This window comes from Schistocerca nitens, chromosome 7 (assembly GCF_023898315.1).
Source record: "Schistocerca nitens isolate TAMUIC-IGC-003100 chromosome 7, iqSchNite1.1, whole genome shotgun sequence".
Classification (NCBI taxonomy): Eukaryota; Metazoa; Arthropoda; class Insecta; order Orthoptera; family Acrididae; genus Schistocerca; species Schistocerca nitens.
The window spans coordinates 497,841,996-497,863,092 of record NC_064620.1 but is presented as its reverse complement, the minus strand read 5'-3'; the positions used below and the strand labels follow the sequence as shown (position 1 = coordinate 497,863,092).

The following is a 21,097-nucleotide window of genomic DNA, read 5'->3' as shown; positions in this document are numbered from 1 at the left end:
CTGATAATGCGCAAGACGTTTCACACAGGTGGTCCTTAATTGCTCTTTATGGTCTCCTGTTAAGTGGCGCAAGAAACCCAGCAGGCACTCAGCTCTGAGTACCCCAACTGACGGACGAATGTGTTACCACTACCAACAGATACGTCCAGTTGAACACCGAGGTATTTGCTTGTGATCCACTGATCATCTCAAGAGAGAGTGTACGCATGTTCCAGCATTGCAGCCGTCACAGCTGTGTACACACGGCTGCCACGCGAGAGATCTGAAAGGTTTGAACGACCTTGTTGCAATGATGACAGACACCCCGCCCAACGACTCGCCGTGCTTTTGTTCAATGCCAGATTTCTACAGACATTCTGCAAGCGCTGATAAATATCTGCGATGCTCTGCTTTTCCGCCACAGGAAACTCCACGACAGCACTATGCTTGAAACACACCTCCGTTAAGGCCCCCCCACACACGTTACTACATGTTTGTCAATCACACTTGCGCAAGTGTGCTTGCGCAAGTGTGCTTGACCGTGTGTAGGGTAAATTAGCGCAAGCATCAGGCTTGCACAAGCAGCTTGACGCTTGACCGAATTTCGATTATGCGTCCTTGTGCAAGTCTCCAAGCGTGTCCATGCTTGCTCGTATGTGCCTAGAGTAGGGCGGCTTGAACAAGCAGCCATCTGTCATTCGGACACAGACTGTGGAGAGAGCTCGTTTATTTAGATTTTGTGTCGCTTCCTTCTTCGTTCTGATGTCGGACCGGGAAGTGTTGGAGGAATTTATTACGTGCTACAAAAGACACCCATGTTTATGGAATATTAAAAATAAAAAAGTATTACGATAAAATGAAAAGAGACGCGGCATATGAGGTGCTTCTCACGAAGTACAAAGAAATAGCCATCAGCAACTAAAAATACTGTTATTAAGAAAATTAATACATAACGAACGAATTACAGATGAAAAAAAAGGAAATGTGACAGCACTTGCAAATCAGGGGCTGCAGCAGACCAAGTTTACAGACCTGTTCTGTGGTACTTTGATCTTTTCAGCTTTTTAAATGAACAAGAGACACCAAGATGCTCTTCGAGTAATTTACAAGGAGTAGAGGTAAGTGAGATAGGTTGGTAGTGGTGTTTGGTTACAGTAGCACTGTTACAATTCAGGTCTATGCCTATGCTTTTATTTGTTTATACCATACTGCAATAGTCATTGTTTTCTTTTACATTTTTCTTTACCGCTTATGCACAAAATTATGTTACCAAGGAACTTGTCCTTCATTGACAAAGCAGTTCATAAATTCCTCTCTCACATGTTTAGCATCAAGTGGAATGTTTCCTGCAGTAGACCTTTGCAATGGTAGCATATTAGAATCCTCTGTTGTTAAGCTATAAGACGTCACGAGGGACAAAAGATTCAAATACGTTTCCTCATTCATCCTGAGGTAATTATGCCAATACGAGGATATATCTTCAATTCACTCCGTAAATTTGTATGAAAATACGATTTTCGTTTTTTAAGCCACTCTTTACTCTACATATCGCGTTACCTCTTGTTTTTTTCCGTAAAACAAGCAAAAAGGCTGCAACAGCAAGCGCATCGCCGTCTGTGCTCGACATTTTTCAATGTACATAAACTGATGCTTGTACGTGCGTGCTTGAGACGTGTGGAGGCGCGAGGAATTTGTGCACGCTTGCGCAAGCGTGATTGTCAAGCATGTAGTAGCGTGTGTGGGGGCCTTTATAGACGCTATTTTGAAGGTCTGCATAGGGCCGCTACCTATCGGAATTTATGGAACTATATGGGCTGAAGCGGGAATATTCCACGATGTCCCACAACAAATTCCGTATTTTTTCAACGGAAACTGGGCGAGGAAATGCACTTCTCACAGAAGCCCCTCGTATTTATAAATTTAAAATCACTTCAGACACCCAATTTTTCAGTGGACTGGCAACTATGGAAAAACCGGCATCCAAAAGATTAGTATATTGTGGGGAGTCTGTGGATTTGAGTATCTGATGATGAGATCTCGCTTTTCAAAGACAATATAACGACGAATGAGCAGACTAAAAATGCTGATATTTTTAAAAATATCAGGAATCCGATATATTGGTAATTCAAAAAATATCATTATCGGCTCTCGACATCGGAAAATGTCTAGATGGATCGACGGAGAAAATATCGACGTAGGCCTACCGGCCTATAAAAGTATCGGCTGCACACTGTAAATATATGCCAGTTTTAGAGCTGTATATTTAAGTATTCATTCATTATTAGGTACTCTGTACATCAACAAGCTAGCAGTCTACCCCTCCTTAGAGGGTATGCTGTAGTATAAAGAGAAATTGCAGCATTAGAAAATTGCAGCGAAATGCAGGAAGATCTGCAACGGATAGGCACTTGGTGCAGGGAGTGACAACTGACCCTTAACATAGACAAATGTAATGTATTGCGAATACATAGAAAGAAGGGTCCTTTATTGTATGATTATATGATAGCAGAACAAACACTGATAGTTACTTCTGTAAAATATCTGGGAGTATGCGTACGGAACGATTTGAAATGGAATGATCATATAAAATTAATTGTTCGTAAGACGGGTGCCAGGTTGAGATTCATTGGGAGAGTCCTTAGAAAATTTAGTCCATCAACAAAGGAGGTGGCTTACGAAACACTCGTCCGAGCTGTACTTGAGTATTGCTGATCAGTATGGGATCCGTACCAGGTCGGGTTGACAGAGGAGATAGAGAAGATCCAAAGAAGTGCGGCGCGTTTCGTCACAGGGTTATTTGGTAAGCGAGATAGCGTTACGGAGATGTTTAGCAAACTCAAGTGGCAGACTGCTAGAGCGGCGCTCTGTAACGCGGTGTAGCTTGCTGTCCAGGTTTCGAGAGGGTGCGTTTCTGGATGAGGTATCGAATATATTGCTTCCCCCTACTTATACCTCCCGAGGAGATCACGAATGTAAAATTAGAGAGATTCGAGCGCACACGGAGGCTTTCCGGCAGTTGTTCTTCCCGCGAACCATACGCGACTGGAACAGGAAAGGGAGGTAATGACAGTGGCACGTAAAGTGCCCTCCGCCACACACCGTTGGGTGGCTTGCGGAGTATAAATGTAGGTGTAGATGTAGAGCAAGAATTGAAAGATAAACGATGCACATTCATGCTTGACATTAACCACTTTGGTAACAATGGTAACTCAATTTAAGTGGCACAATAAATGATGTATTTTGGGTCCGTCGTTCGGTTTCGTCACATACCGGATTTTTCTGGACTACTTCATATCGAGACTTCCCTGTTTTTCATTTGTGCAAACGCCAGTGTAATAGCAGTCGTAGTGTAAAAAATTTTTGTGGTGAAGTTAAACGGTGCAGTTTCTGTCGGTACCGCAGAGCGCCGATTAAGCACACTAGCTGCGTTAAAAATTGTTTCTTAACGCAACTGGTGTGCTATTTCTTCACATCGGAAATCCTGTTATTCTGTTCACAGCATCATCTGCCAGTTCTATCGGGTTACTACTTTTGTATCACCTACACTTGATTCACACCACAATCTAACGTAACACTCGCGACACTTCGCCTCGATTTTGTTGCCTACCGCGCCAGCAACGCCCCAAGCGGCCAGTAATTTAAACAGTGGGTTCGGCGCGATCTTGAAAGCGAACAGTGGTTGTTTGTTTTGATTTCTACAATAGTTTTTACAAGCGGGAGCGTTTGTAGCGCAATAAATTTGCAGCAACAACAGGAGGAAGACACCACAGCTGTCTTTTTTAGGCTTCCTAAGGATCCTGATAGGTATATACCATCATGTTACTAAACTGTATCGTCAGGATTCACTTGCAAACTACTTGTGTATAAATGATTAATGTTTCGTTTTAGGAACAGAAAATGCCTAGTTGATAGCAGACGAGAAGGCCTTATGAAAAAAAGACCCAGTTTACCTGTATAATATCAGGTTTTGTTCGCTACATTTCGAACAAAACCAGTTCATGAACGCAGACAATAATAAACTCGTGTGGAATGCAGTACCCACATTGTTTGACATCCCAACTGAGCCACCTCAACTGACGAGGAAGAGGAAACTGCCACAAAGATTCGACAATCCATCTAAAGCTGTAAAACAGTCCTATGAAACAGAAGCAGCCAGTTCAGCTCTCCATGTATCAGTACCAGCTTCGTGTGAATTGTCAACACAGACCTGCTTTGACCATGAAGTGGTTAGATTAAGTGCAGTTCTTCGAGTCTTACAAACGCGTAATGTTTGGTATGTATTTCATGCACTTCTGTTGTTAGTCAATTTTCCTTGCTTCCTTCGTGTCATGACATTTTGTTAGCACCTTGTTCACTGACAGATTGTTTGAAAATTATTCAAATATTTGGTTTTGGGTAAAAGTAATGTAATCAGCTCATCATAATGGTTTCAACATATTTCACCCACTATTTGGCAGTTGCTTGTCCCACTTAGAATAATATAAAGATTAAGGTCGTACTTGTGGCAACATGCGACAATGTCAAACACAGAAGGCGTACCGAACGATAAATGAGCTGTCGATCGCTTTTGCATGTAGAGGTACATGTCTGTGCTTCTTACGTGTGAATCTGTGTGTTTATATTATTGGGATATCAACGAGGAAAGCTGCAATTCTATCCACCATCACAAGTGTTTCTACACGAATGTGTTGTAGCTTGCCACTCGATTCATAGTTTTTGTCCATACTTGCGCTTATTTTAGGAAACGTTAGAGACAGCCACGGACATCTGCACAATCCCCGCCCATTTACCCCCTCCACACCTACCCCCCGCCACACCAACCAAGAGCGCATCAATATGATCTTTGGTAGTCCTCGTCGCTGTCGTGTTTTTGTTCGTCGTTTTTTGTTTTACCGCGGTTGTTCATACTAGCAGTGTTGTGCTGTTAGTACTTCTTAGCAGTTTGTGTAATACTGTCAAAATGAAAAATAGATATGCACTCTCAATAATAAAGTACGATAAGATGTGTTGGAATGACACTGACGAAATTATGTACATATGTTTAACAATAGGCAGCTCTAAAGCTCTCAAACACTGAAGAAGAACTCAAAGTACTTTCGTGTCTGCTATAAGCAAGCAGTCATAAGAGTTCACAAGTAAAAATTCACCCATTACAAAGGCAAATATTAATGAAGAATGTCACCGTATAAATATCCGACTGCTTGCATTACGCATTTCTACATTATCCCACTCTTATTTTCTTGAGTCTTGCTGAGGTAATCAGAAACAAACCAAGACATCGACTTTGCCTTGTTTATGCACAACATTGACTTTAGACAATCGAGATAATGGACAGCATCCTTACCGATACTACCAATTAATATTTCCCAACAGAATTTCGTACACTACGCGATGTGACTGAAATTTGCGCTCACTGCAGTCAACAAATATCAGATTTTTTGATATAGTGCAGATGAAAGCTCATGAAATAAAAAAGGCAGTGTGGATACCATTTTTATTTTTCTTTCTTATTGATGATTTTTCAACTTACATATTCAATGAACATATTTCTAATTCTTTTCACAATGGTACCGGATAAAATGTATTTCGTACTAACTACTGATTTTCTCCCTTGTTATGACTGGCGTATCTGTGATACGAACAACTTTGATGTTGGAACGTGCGGCAGATCATGGGCGGAGCTTAGGATATGGATTGGTGTGGAGGGGGGTGATTGGGCGGTACTTGTGCGAAGTCCGGGGCTGTCGCTAACGTTACGTCTTATTTTAGAATCATTTTTAGAAACATATATGCCTTCTGATACTACACGAACCGTTGGAGCCAAGAAAATAACTCAAATATTTCGTAAATTACGTAGGAAATGGATGCAAAACAAACATTATGCTTACAACGCATCTGATGTTCACCTTACTCGCCGCTTGGAGCGCTAGTGCCGCTCCATCTGTCAAACGGTAACAACTTTTACAGCAGTGAGTGTCGCGGCTGTTATGTTAGACTGTGATTCACACATTCAAAGAGAAAGACTGGACGCGATTAAAGCTCAAAAACTTTTAGGACTCCTTCACACAAAGAAAGTAAAAGTATGTTCTCCTACAATTCCAGAAGAACAACTTCAAATATTTACCGAAAATTGCGAAAAAAATATAAAATAAAAATATCAGCATTCGATATCGCCAGATTTATATCGATTTAACAGGAGAAAAAATGTCGCCTTATACATCGATATTTTTGGGAAAAGCATCGATATATTATCAACGCCCCTAATGCAGACCCCAACCTGTGCTAGTTCACAGAAGTGCATGTGGCAGCCGTGGCGCAATTTAACTCACATAGTAGACGTCAGTTGTCGCGTAGATGAGCAGCGCGAAGGGGAGCTGCCGGCCCATGGGGAAGGGCCAGGACGCAGAAGACTCCTCTTCGCCCCAGGTGCCGGCCATGCGCACGTTGCGCACCAAGCGACGTTCGTCGAAGCGCGGGTTCACGTGCAGCGCGATGTCCGACGTCGGCTCCGAACCGCACGCCAGGTTCACCGAGAACCTGCCGACCGGCACACATTTGTCAGTGGCGAAGCTCTTCACAGGCTTTTGAGGCATGGCCCACCCAAATCTTTGAAGAAAACTTACATAGAGTTACAATATAACAGAGCACTGAAAACCGCACAAGTTTGTTTTGTGTAGGGTAACCAGATGCGATTGTTTAAGAAGGAGGACAAACAGCTTCAAAAAGGAGTACAAAGGAAGAATAAAAAGAGGACACAGCAATGTGATGTTCAAGATCTTGGTCATCTGTGCAAGAAATTTAACATTTCAGTGACAAAGCAGCATGCATTTAGTTTTATAGCGTTCAGGCAGCCAATAAGATTGCATGTTTCTGCCGGGAATTAAAACTAGTCGTCAATTGGTACTGATGGTCGGTGACAGCGTGGCGTCAATTGTTTTGTTACGTCAACAGGGAGTTGTTTACAAAGCGAAAAACTTAAGACCATTCACCTCCCTTCATTCGACGCACCGCCACCAACACCAACAACTACAATTCAAGCAGCAGCTGATGGCATGTAAACTGCACTTTACCCTTCCCAATACAAATAAATTGAATGACTATGAAACAATGAAATAAAACCGTGACAGTTAATCTATCGAGTTATTTCTTACCTTTATTGGCCACTGAGACGTCCATTCCAGCTCCACACACATTGCATTCCGCTTCAAATTCATTTCTCCCTTTCTTGAAAGCCGGATATTTGAAGGAAAGGACATCAGAAAATGTACACTTTCGCTTAGGCATAGCCAAATATTTTACGTACCGTAACTCACTCGGTTAAAAATTACACTCACAAATCAGACGTGCACTACAGGAAGCCAAGCCAATACAAAGCGAAGATACGAAACGAAATTTTAAATAATCGATATTTGCATTCGCTTATAGGTCGATCAACGAGAACATCGACGATCCTGGTGCCACCTACTAACACCGCCTTCGTGCGTGTTTATCAGGAAGGCTGTGCCAATAAAAGTATTTAAGAAAAGAGCAATAGAACGGGACGAATTGTAAATTTAACTGTATGACGCTCAACTTTGCGAAAAAGCCGTACACTGTAAAAATCCGCCTGGACAAAGAGCTAAAAAGGAGGACATGTCCGGATTAATCCGGACGTCTGGTCACCCTAATTTTGTGTGTTATTACAACTTCATTCGATCCATCCGTGAGTTGCGTTACGCATGTCATCCAGTTTATCAGATCACTGGAGGCTTGTGAAAACAGCCTATCGTGTCCACCGGGCAGCCGGCAGGGCAAATTAGATAATTTCGATTTTCGTAATGCAAAAGGTGTCCTTAACATTCAGGTGCGATGTAACAAATTTTATTCTTACGTATGTATTTTGTTTGGTCGGTCTGGGATTGAAGGAGAATGGACGTCAGCTTCTTTTGGAGTATGCGTGACAAAAAAATATTGACAGAAACGACGAGAAACACTGGAATTCAGTAAGGCACCTTCAGAATCAAGAGTGTTTTTAGTTTTTAGGTCATGATGAATATCAACAAAAGCAAAACGAGGATAATGGAATGTAGTCGAATGAAATCGGGTGATGCTGCGGGAATTAGATTAGGAAATGAGACACCTAAGGTAGTAGATGCGTTTTGCTATTTGGGGAGCAAAATAACTGATGATGGTCGAAGTAGAGAGGGTATAAAATGTAGACTGGCAATGGCAAGGAAAGCGTTTCTGAAGAAAAGGCATTTGTTAACATCGAGTATAGATTTAAGTGTCAGGAAGTCGTTTCTGGAAGTATTTGTATGGAGTGTAGCCATGTATGGAAGTGAAACGTGGACGATAAATAGCTTAGACAAGAAGATAATAGATGCCTTCCAAATGTGGTGCTACAGAAGACTGCTGAAAATTAGATGGGTAGATCACAACTAATGAGGAAGTATTGAATAGAATTGGAGAGAAGAGAAATTTGTGGCACAACTTGACTAGAAGAAGGGATCGGTTGGTAGGGCATATTCTGAGGCATCAAGGGATCTCCAATTTAATATTGGAGGGCAGCGTGGAGGGTAAAAATCAGAGAGGGAGACCAAGAAATGAATACACTAAACAGGTTCAGAAGGATGTAGGTTGCAGTAGGTACTGGGAGATGAAGAAGCTTGCACAGGAGAGAGTAGCATGGAGAGCTGCATCAAACCAGTATCAGGACTGAAGACCACAACAACAACAACAGGTCATGGACGAATTGAACATTCAATATCTGAAGGAAACAAACTTTTAGCCATTTTTTAAATCCGATTGTGAAACAAAATAGATTCGTAATCTAGATACTTATTTATGTTATTGGTTTCTTGGGCAAGCAGGAGCTTGCATTCAGAGGAGATGAAAGTTCCGGCAACAAAGGCAATTTTCCCTGAATTATTGGAACTTTTGTCTGGACAAGAACAGTTTATTCGTGATCACCTGCAGAGCACTTCTGGGTTGAAAGGTACATCAACCACAATTCAAAAAGAATTAATTTAATCAGTTACCGAACTCACTAATGATCACAGTAAAGAGTTACAGTCCTGCGAGTTTGTTGGAGCGCAGGCAGATGAAACGCTGGATGTTTCTTGTCACTCAGAAATGAGTATCATTCTCCGGTTTTGTACACAAGACAGTCCCACAGAAAGATTTACCGACTTTCACAATGTTTATAGTGACAAAACTGCTCAGGGTTTATCATATTTTGATTTTGGGGAGGTCTGACGAAATCGTGAGACCACTGAGTTAGGTAAACGTGGAGGTGTCCAAAATTTTGTTGAACGGAAGTGACTGAGCTACATTTTTGGACGGTTGTGCTCATGAACTTAATCTAGTGCTGTCACATATTGAAGCATTTAGGCTTGTACCAGTCTTGTAGCAATTCATTCATTTTTAGCAAGACCTCAAAGAGAGCAAACTCTTGAAATATAAATGATTCAGATTGCCTCAAATGTACACTACACGCTGGACTTCCAGTTTACGAGCTGTTGAGACAATATGCCTTAAATACCAATAGTTGAAAGATATTTTCCAGAGTATCATGACAGATGATGATTGGGATGCAGAGTCGCTCAACACTGCTTCTAGCTTGCTTAGCATTCTTAATAAAACTCAATTTCTTTTCCTGCTTTGCGTTTACAAAGATATATTTGTATATGTTGACATTCTCTGTCCACTTATTCAACACAGAAATCCATGTGATATCATCTGTGCAATACTGAAATCAAGAGCACCGTCGGTTTGTTAAAAAGAAATGGTTCAAATGGCTCTGAGCACTATGGGACTTAACAACTATGGTCATCAGTCCCCTAGAACTTAGAACTACTTAAACCTAACTAACCTAAGGACAGCACACAACACCCAGTCATCACGAGGCAGAGAAAGTCCCTGACCCCGCCGGGAATCGAACCCGGGCGCGGAGAGCGAGAACGCTACCGCACGACCACGAGCTGCGGACCCCTGTCACTACACCTTCTTCTGAAAGAACTATGAGCACCCTTACAAGAATTAAGAATTGGCTTCACAATTTAATGACAAATGATAGGTTAAATTCTCTCTGCACAATTGCCACAGAAAAAAACCTGGTTAAACAACTTTTAAGTGATCAGAAATTTAAAGCTAATGTGATTGATAACTTTGTTACCAAGATGAACTGATGCATGTAAAATTAATAATTGTAACATCTTTCTATTTCACGCAAAAATGAGGAAGTGATATGTTTAAAATCCATCAAGCGGCATGCCTTTTAATCAACAGACGAAATGCATCAAGCTCTCCTTGGAAGAGTGTACCGTATGTCGCGATGTACGAGTGAAGCAATCCTAATGAACACATCAAAGAAAGTTTTGCATCACCATGGTTCCCAGAACTCCTGAAGATAGACTTTGATTGTGGATATTGTTTCACAGACGCAGTCCCTTTGAGTGTTTAGAGATGTCACTAAACACGCCCAAAGATGGAAACAACCATGCACGAGCAGCGCCTATTGGAGGGGATCCGACAGCCTATCAGTTCCAGTCATTCTATCGGGAAGGAGGTACAGGGCTCGAGTTGTATGTAGTTCAACCATGCCTAGACAGTCAATACTCCAGTTCGATCCTGTCCGCATTGTTACTTTGTGCCAGGAAGGGCTCTCAACAAGGAAGTGTCCAGGCGTCTCGGAGTGAACCATAGCGATGTTGTTCGGACATGGAGGAGATACAGAGAGACATGAACTGTCGATGACATGGCTCTCTCAGGCCGCCCAAGGGCTACTACTGCAGTGGATGACCGCTACCTACGGATTATGGCTCGGAGGAATCCTAACAGCAACGCCGCCATGTTGAATAATGCTTTTCGTGCAGCCACAGGACGTCTTGTTCCGACTCAAACTGTGCGCAATAGGCTGCATGATGCGCAGCTTCACTTCCGACGTCCATGGCGAGGTCCACCTTTGCAAGCACGACACCATGCAGCGCGGTACAGATGGGCCCAACAACATGCCAAATGGACCGCTCAGGATTGGCATCACGTTCTCTTCACCGATGAGTGTCGCATACGCCTTCAACCAGACAATCGTTGGAGACGTGTTTGGGGGCAACCTGGTCAGGCAGAAAGCCTTAGACACACTGTCCAGCGAATGCAGCAAGGTGGAGGTTCCCTGCTGTTTTGGGGTGGCATTATGTGGAGTCGACGTAGGCCGCTGGTGGTTATGGAAGCGCAGTAACGGCTGTACGATACGTGAATGCCATCCTCCGACCGATAGTGCAACCATATCGGCAGCATACTGGCGTGGCATTCGTCTTCATGGACGACAATTCGTGCCCCCATTGTACACATTTTGTGAATGATTTCCTTCAGGATAATATCACTCGACTAGAGTGGCCAGCATGTTCTCGAGACATGAACCCCATCGAACATGCGTGGGATAGATTTGAAAGGGTTGTTTATGGGCGTCGTGTCCCATCAACCACTCTGAGCGATCTGCGCCGAATCGCCGTTGAGGAGCGGGACAATCTGGACTAACAGTGCCTTGATGAACTTGTGGATAGTATGCCACGACGAATACAGGCTTGGATCAATGCAAGAGGGCGTGCTACTGTGTATTAGAGGTACCAGTGTGTACAGCAATCTGGTCCACTACCTTTGAAGGTCTCGCTGTATGGTGGTACAACATGCAACTCCTGGGACCGAGGTGATGCAGAACTTCTTTTTGATGTGTGTAATTGGAAAGATGTCTATGTTATTCCCCTTTTCCAAGACACAACTACAGGCCTACATCGCTGACGTCAGCTGTCACAGAATTCTAGAATACGTTTTATGCTCGCGTATAGCACTGATACATTGTGCCACGTAGCCACACAGCAGTGCAGGCACGGTAGAGGCTAGTCCAGCCCTCTGACAAAGGGAGAGTGCCCAAATAAAATTTTAATTCATACTTTTAATTACAGATTCAGCTTTGTCTTCGAACTACGAGTCGATTACTATAGGTCACAGACTAATCAGCCTAGTAGTTTAAAATCCAATTAAATCATACCAGAGTAATTTTCCATGGCAATTTGGGACCTCCATCGACTTGCCTAACAAAAGGGATCACGGCTGTGAAAGGGATTATAATTTTTTGACGCCTAGTGTAATTAATGTAGGATCCGTAGAATATGGCATATTCCTGTAAGGCCAAGGTAGCAGTTAGTTTGAACTTCAGTCCTCCTCCATTAACGGTAGAGGGATATACCCCGTCCGCCATTTTCGTGCAAGGCCCGTATTTCAGGTCTCCCAACCTTGGGCCGCGTGCGCTGCTTTCACGTCCCAGAACAAATTTGCAAGAGGCACACCTGTTAGATTGGTCACTATTCCTTCTAGTGGGTGGAGTCATACTGTGTCGTTGGGTCTCCGTATACAAAGCTGACGAGATACGTCATCGATGGCCCTAGTTGACGTCAGTTCTTAGTTGGAGCAGGTTTGTGACCATCGTCAGTTAGCGAGTTCTACATCTACATCGATACTCCGCAATTCATCTTACGGTGCGTGGCAGAGGGTACACCGTAGCACTACTAGCCATTTCCTTTTCTGTTTCATTTGCAAATAGGAGGAGGGAAAACTACCTAATGCCTCAGTAAGAGCCCTAATTTCTCGTACGCATTATGCATGGTTCTTGCATCAGTAGTCGCCATTGATTGCGCGACTCGCTCCAGTATGCTCAGTAATCAATTTCTGGGAGCTAACCGGTAATTCCGACGTGATGCAATAGCGTGTATACCGGACAGTATGCGTGGTGAACGTACTATGTTTCCAAAATAGCAATCTAAACCGTCCCTGACTCTCCTCATTTCTCTCGAGTAGCAGCATTTCAAGTATCTTCGGTGGATTCTCTCTTAATTCATGGTTGCCGGCCGCGGTGGACGAGCGGTCTAGGCGCTTCAGCCCGGAACCGCCCGACTGCTACGGTCGCAGGTTCGAATCCTGCCTCGGGCATGGATGTGTGTGATGTCCTTAGGTTAATTAGGTTAAAAAAGTTCTAGGGGACTGATGACCTACGATGTTAGGTCCCATAGCGCTCAGAGCCATTTGAGCCATTTAATTCAGGGTTAAAACATTCATCAAAATGACCGTAATTTATGTCCTGTTTAATTGTTATTGTGTCTTGACCTGCAGCAAGATAATTTCTCACCGTTTCTTAGCTTAATTTGTATGCAGTAACCGTTATTCACTTGTAACAGGCTACCTCTCATTTAATGTGTTGTTGTGGGACAATATATGCAACATTTTACTAGATCAGAATGTCGAATCAAAACACCTTTCATCTGGCTAAATTTGGCTCAAATGGTTCAAATGGCTCTGAGCACTATGGGAGGTCATTAGTCCCCTAGAACGACTTAAACCTAACTCACCCAAGGACAACACACACATCCATGCCCGAGGCAGGATTCGAACCTGCGATCGTAGCGGTCGCGCGGTTCCAGACTGAAGCGCCTAGAACCGCTCGGCTACACCGACCGGCGGCTAAATTTCCCAACTCTTATTTTATTGAGCAACCAGTTTCGGCGACGTACGAGAATGGTTTGTAAAGTTCTCGGAATCACCACGAGAGGTCAGCACTAGCGCAACGAGATGTTCAGGTGATATTCATTGGACTGTTGCCTGTAAACACATGACACGTCAGTACTCTTGGAAGAGAGCTGTGGCGGTGACGTGGCTCTATTGTTGCTCCCGCGTAGTGATTTGCGAAGATGGAAAAAAAATCGAGATTCGAGCAGTGATTTAGTACTTCATTAGGAAAGGTATGAAAAGCAAAGGACATTCATGCCGATTTCCGGGGTACACTGGGGGACTCTGCTCCTTCGTATTCAACTGTTGCCCAGTGGACAAACGAATTTAAATTTGGTCGGGAGAGCTTAGATGATGATCCGCGCAGTGGTCGGCCAAGATGTGTCACTAGTCCAGGAATCATTGCAAAAGTGCACAAAATGGTCATGGAGGATCACGGATTGAAAGTGCGTGAAATTGCTCCCGCTTGCCAGATGTCATCTGAAAGGGTGTATCACATTTTAAAGAAAGAATTAGAAATGAAGAAAATTTTCTGCAAGATGGGTGCCGCGACTCTTGACGCTGGTTCAAAAACGCGTGAGAGTGGACAAATCGGAACAATGTTTAGCCCGCTTTAGGAGAAACGGGCAAGTTTTTTTTTCGCCGGTTAGTGACAGCAGATGAAACTTGGGTGCACTACTATACCCCAGAGACAAAACAACAGTCAAAGGAGTGGAAACATACTGATTCACCGCCACAAAAGGAAACAAACACAATTCCTTCGGTGGCAAAGGTCATGGCATCAGTGTTCTGGGATGCGATGGGGATTCCGTTTGTAGGTTATCTCCCAATTTGGAGAACAATTACTGGAGAACACTATGCTAACCTGCAGGACAAATTGCAACAAAATATACGCGAAAGAAGGCCAGATTGTCTTCCATCAAAACAATGCGCGCCTGCACACGTGCTGTCGCAATGGCAAAATTACAAGAAAGGTATGAATTGTTGCCACATCCGCCTTATTCACCTGATATGGCTCCGTCAGGCTTCCATTTCTTCCCAAAACTGAAAATTTTTCTTGGTGGATTCACTTCAAACGAAGAATTGATAGCCAGAGTAGACAACTATTTTGCAGGCATTGAGGAAACTCATTTTCGAAATGGTATCAAGGCATTAGAACATTGTTGGACCAAGTGCATTAATCTACAAGGAGACTATATTGAAAAATAAAGTTTCACTGATGTAAGTACTTTTTTTTCTATTCCATTCCGAGAACTTTTCAAACCACCCTCGTACAAGCTCACACGAAGGCTTATCAATAATGTTCCTCCCACACACCATTCGCGACTGCGCATGAAGAGCTAGAAGTGCCAGTGGTACACAAACTACTCCCTGCCACTGGCCACAAGGACGGCTTACGGAGTGTAGATGTAATAACGAATACAGATCAGCGTATTTGTTCTGCAGTAGTGTACACTACTTTTACTATAAAACTGTTGTTCTTCCCATTATACATTTCTCCAGTCTTTACTGAGCAAATATGCCATTCAGAGAATTGTATCCTGCGTAGGACTGTAACATTTAATCTTGCTAAAACGATTTCCACTATCAGTCATTCACTGTCCGCTCTAAGCTCTTACCAAGAACAGTGACGATGTTACCTCCCTTCTGGTTCTAAGTAGCGATTTCGTTTCTGATTGTTCTCTTTATGATACATAATGACTTTCACGGTTTACGGTTCTTGGGACACTGAAAGAACTTTGGCGCCTGGTCTATAGGACCACAAACCCTCAGTACCTTATTAAAACATTCAGAACGATATCAACTATACCGTTCCCTCCAACGAAATTCAAATGTGTAATACATTATGGGCAAGTTAATCTAGAGCTCCGAAAATCGGCTGCATATCACGTACCATGCGAATATGACGTATGTTGGACAGATTATAAGAACGGTTGTACCAAGCGTTTCACCCGTCTGAAATAGACAAAGTAGAGTCCGCTCAGGATACGGTGGCCGAAGCGCAGTTACCAATTTTCGTCGTGAGGGCTGGGCGAGTACATTTGTTTGTTCGGAAGGGGGGGACCGACTCGTTTGCCTGCTCTCTGCCGGTCGTCGACGACAGACTCTAGGTGCACACTCTACACTCTTACTCAAACGGTTTTACCTAAACTATTCCGTAAAAAAATTTCATATTTGCGTTACTTATGGGCTTCATGTGTCAGCTTCAGCCGGCCGGAGTGGCTGAGCGGTTCTAGGCGCTACAGTCTGGAGCCGCGCGACCGCTACGGTCGGAGGTTCGAATCCTGCCTCGGGCATGGATGTGTGTGATGTCCTTAGGCTAGTTAGGTTTAAGTAGTTCTAAGTTCTAGGGGACTGATGACCTCAGATGTTAAGTCCCATAGCGCTCAGAGCCATCTGAACCATCATCTGTCAGTTTCATTACGACGTGCCTATCAATTCATTGACAGTCATACTTATTGTATTATTTACATTCGAAAACGTTTGCAATGGAAATTTGCATTTTGTGCATGTTAAATTATGTGTTGCTGCTTATGAAATTTAGCTAACATACTGAATTTTTCTTCACACACGGGGTGGAAGTTATCTGTGACCAATCTCGAGAAAATTGATCTGATGTAGCACACTCATTTGCGATCGCGTGCGCTAGCGATAAAGCCAGAATGAATTATCTACAACATTCTTCGTATTACCTCATATTTCATAAATGGTTTGATGTATCGAAATGAGATTTTGGCAAACAATAGCACGCAAAGAGGAGAGTATTTTGGTTACTATGCGAAACTTCATTATGTACCGTGTTATTCCACTCACTACAGATTTTATAAATGAAAGCATGTAATTGTTAAGGGCCATCAATAGCTGGTGAAACGAGAAATGCTGTGGGTTTTGGAACAAAATAAGCGAAGGCATTACTTGTTCATTTTTGTACCGAGGACAGGCTCTCTCATAAGCTAGCAACATTACTTTTCCTCAGTTCCTCACCTAATAAACTTAATAAACCACTCTTTCAAAATTCTCAAGCAATTGCGTCTGCACAACATGTTAGTGAAATGACACTGTGTAAATTCCGCTGTGTTTTGGAACCAAAAGCAAATTTTCACATGGCAACAAGAGAAATTTAGGTTTTAGTCGAAATTCGTCATTCATGACGCTCCTCTGATAGTTACAAATGGTTAACATGGCAGGTGAAAATAAGTCACTACTTCTATTGTATTTTCAGCGGAGTTCTTTTTAAATACTAAACAGAGGAGATAGAAGATCTTTTTAAATGATCACTGTAAGTGTGGGCATGGAGGGGCTGAACTCAGTATTTGCAAAAAATGTCAGCGTAGGCTTCAGTTTGAAACGGCACGTCTGTTTAAGCTGCCGAATATGAGGGAGCCAAGTCAACCGGGTATCAAAAACCAATCCCAAAAATCGATGCGTCTCCACCACAGCAAGAGGTTCGCCGTCAAGATAAAGCCGTGGCTCAGGGTGAACTGTGCGTCGCTTGCAGAAATGCATAACGCAGGTCTTGGCAGCCGAAAACTGGAAGCCATGCGCTACAGCCCAAGACTGCGCCTTGCGGATAGCGCCCTGCAGCTGCCATTAAGCAGCTGCAATGCCAGTTGAGCTATAGTACAGGCAGAAGTCGTCAGCATACAAGGAAGCTGAGACAGACGTTCCCACCGCCGCAGCGAGCCCATTAAATGCAATTAAAAACAGGCAGACACTGAAGACAGATCACTGCGGTACCCCATTCTCCTGAACTCGGGAGGAACTATGGGAAGCCGCAACTTGCACGCGGAAGGAACGAAGAGACAGAACATTTTGTATGAAAATCGGGAGCGGACCCCTAAGACCCCAACCATGAAGCGTAGAGAGGATGTGATGTCACCATGTCGTATCGTATGCCTTCCGCATGTCAAAAAAGACGGCGACGAGGTGCTGACGGCGGGCAAAGGCCGTACGGATGGCAGACTCCAGGCTCACCAGATTATCGGCGACAGAGCGGCCCTTACGGAACCCACCCTGACACGGAGCCAAAAGGCCCCGAGACTCAAGTAGCCAACTGAACCTCTGGCTCACCATGCGTTCGAGCAACTTGCAAAGAACGTTGGTGTGGCTAATGGGGCGGTAGCTGTCCACCTCCAGTGGGTTCTTGCCAGGTTTCAACAAGGGGATTAAAATGCTTTCCCGCTATTGCGACGGGAACTCACCCTCAATCCAGATAAGGTTGAAAAGGTCTAGGAGGCGTCGCTGGCAGTCCACCGAGAGGTGTTTCAGCATCTGACAGTGGATGCGATCTGGCCTGGGAGCCGTATCAGGGCAAGCGGCTAGAGCACTTTGGAATTCCCACTCACTGAACGGAACATTGTACGATTCAGGGTGGCGCGTGTGAAATGAAAAGCTCCGACGTTCCAACCGCTCTTTCAGGGAGCGGAAGGACAGTGGGTAATTCGCAGAAGCGGAACTCTGAGCAAAATGCTCCGCTAAGCGGTTTGCAATTGTGTTGGAATCAGGACAGACTGCTATGTTCAGTGAATGCGCAGGTACGCTGACGGGGCTCCGACAGCCATACAGTCGCCTAATCGAGGCCCAAACCTGCGATGGAGAGGTACGGAGGCGAATGGTGGAGACATACCTTTCCCAGCACTCCCGCTTGCGTTGGCGAATGGGACGGCGGGCTCGCGCACGGAGCCGTTTAAAGGCGATGAGGGTGCCAATGAGGGATGCCGCTTGTGACGCTGGAGTGCCCGCCTGCGATCTTCAATCGCCTCAGCGATCTCGGGCGACCACCAAGGCACAGTTCTCCGCCGAGGGGACCCAGAAGAACAGGGAATGGCAGATTCTGTGGCAGTAACGCTGCCAGTGGTGACCGAGTGAACCACCGCATCAATGGCGTCATTGGAAAGAGTGGCAATGGAGGTGACCAAGTCCCAGGCAGCCTTATTCACAGCCTATCTGCAGGGGCGTCCAGAAGAGTGACGCTGTGGCAGTGACAGAAAGATCGGAAAGTGGACACTACCGCACAAATCGTCATGCACACTCCATTGTACAGATGGTAAAAGGCTAGGGCTGCAGATCGAAAGGTCGATGGCTGAGTACGTGCCATGCGCCACACTGAAATGTGTAAAGGCACCAGTATTTAAAAGAGAAAGGTCGAGCTGTTCAAATACTTGCTTAATGATGCTGCCTCGGCCTGTTACCACTGATCCACCCCACAGGGGGTTATGGGCGTTGAAGTCGCCCAGTAACAGAAAAGGTGGCGGCAATTAGGCTATCAGCGCAGCCAGGACATGCTGTGGGACATCACCATCCGGTGGAAGATACAGACTGTAGACAATAACAGCCTGAGGCATTCACACCCGAACAGTGGCAGCCTAAAATGCTGTTTGTAGAGGGACAGACTCGCTGTAAAGAGAGTGAAGGACGAAGATGCAGACGCCACCAGATACCCTTTCATAAGCTACCTGGTTCTTATAATAACCCCGATAGCCATGGAGGGTGGGGATTCGCATCACCGGAAACCAAGTTTCCTGAAGAGCAATGGAGAGGAAAGGGCTGAGAAGTTGTCGGAGTTCAGCTAGATGGTGCAAAAAACCGCTGCAGTTCCACTGGAGGATGACATCGTCCATGGCCGAGAAAGGCGTGAAGGGACCGAGGAGGCAGATTACGCCGCTGGGTCACCTGCTGCCACCGATTGAGTACCGATGGGAGCGACATCCATTATGCCTGAGGGACCGGCGAGATCTAGGTCCTCAGCAGACGCCAGAATCTCCACCACATCCTCAGACTCAGAGCTTGTAGGTAGCGGTGGAGTGGGTGCCACTGCAATTTCCTTCGTCTTAGGGGTCTTCGATTTCTCACCCTGTTCCTTTGGTTGCCCTTGCTGGGAGGGCATCTTTGATTCAGTCTCCGGGACTGAAGATGACCGCGAAGCCCTATGGCCAGCTACCTGGGGCTTCGTCAGCCCCTGGAGGGTGTCTGGTTTGCCACTGGTAGGAACCTGGGAAGGGAGTGACCCAAGGGATCCCTTCCTAGCGAGAGAAGCCGAAGAAGACTTACGTTTCTCTGGCTTAGAAGTGGGGACTGGTGTCTCCGATGGTTGTGGGGGTGCTGCTCCCAAGATAGGTGGTGCGGGAGTAACTGGGAGGGAAGTGCCTCCCACCATCAAGGGGGCAGGTGTGGTCCTTCGGCTCTGAGAGCTGACTGTATGTGGTGCAACGGATGGAGCTGTAACAGGAGTGACAGTGGTGGTATAAGATGACGTCGTGTGCACGGGATGAAGCCGTTCAAATATCCGTTTAGCCTCAGTGTAGGTCAGTCAGTCCAGGATCTTGTATTCCATTATTTTCCGTTCCTTCTGTAGAATCTTACAGTCTTGCGAGCAAGGGCGATGGTGCTCTCCGCAGTTGACACAGATGGGAGGCGGGGCATATGGAGTATCGGGATGGGATGGACAACCACAATCGCGATATATGAGGCTGGGAGCACAGCGGGAAGACATATGGCCGAACTTCCAGCACTTGAAGCACTACATTGGGGGAGGGATATATGGCTTGACATCACAGCGGTAGACCATCACCTTCACCTTCACCTTCACCTTCTCGGGTAATGTGTCACCCTCGAAGGCCAAGATGAAGGCACCGGTGGCAACCTAATTATCCCTCGGACCCCGGTGGACGCGCCGGACGAAATGGACACCTCGTCGCTCTCAGTTGGTGCGCAGCTCGTCATCGGACTGCAAAAGAAGGTCCCTGTGTAAGATAATCCCCTGGACCATATTTAAGCTTTTATGAGGCGTGATAGTAACAAACATTCCCCAGCTTCTTACAAGCTAGTAATGCCTGTGACGGCAGAGGATGCTGTTTTTATCAAGACTGACCCGGACCGCATTTTTGACAAGCCCCCCACCTCCCCAAACTTGTCCTCTAAATGCTCTACGAAGAACTGAGGCTTCATGGACACAAAGGATTCCCCATCAGCTCTTGTACAGTCTAGATACCGAGACGATTACGTCTCGCTGTCATTCATAGCCTTTCGTTCCTCTCGTGATGTGGCCAGGGACGCAAAAGATTTGGGGTCATACATCTTTGCATTAAAGTGAGCCCTCGAACGCTTAGAGACTGTTGGTGGTTGGCCACCAGCAAGAGAAGATGTGCCACGCTTCATTGCGTGTCATCCACCCTGATGCCACCAACTCCGACCAAGGACCCTCCCCGCGAGCGCCACCCTGCCACAGCAAGGGCCACCTGGCAGGATAGCCATTGCCGGGAGTCCCGATGCCCCAGGGAGATAGGCATCTACTCCTTGGCATACGTGGGGAGTTAACGGTGCAGGCATCAGCAGAGCGATCCCTGTGTTGTCAGGGCCTACAACCAACAGGGTACATGGCGGCCCCACGACAACGGACTGGCTACCGTGCTGGATATTAGGTGGCAAGTGGTCCATGGTCGTCGTCAGCGCAGAAAGCGACACTGCAGAGTGCATGGCGGAAATCGCACCCAGGAATGTATCCTCGCCCAAGAGATGGAGAGCGAGCGGGACTGCAATGAAACGACGAATAAGCTGGCTAAAGGTCTATGCACAATGCACC

At 45.3% G+C, this 21,097-nt stretch overlaps 1 protein-coding gene across 1 annotated transcript in view; it reads right to left on the bottom strand.

Annotated features, from left to right (window-relative positions):
• Positions 1 to 21,097, bottom strand: part of LOC126195107 (galectin-6-like) — a 480,373-nt gene that overhangs the window by 35,749 nt on the left and 423,527 nt on the right. Inside the window, exon 4 of the mRNA XM_049933576.1 lies at positions 6,309 to 6,516. Coding sequence (XP_049789533.1) covers positions 6,309 to 6,516 — 208 coding nt within the window. The remainder of the gene's footprint in view (positions 1 to 6,308; positions 6,517 to 21,097) is intronic.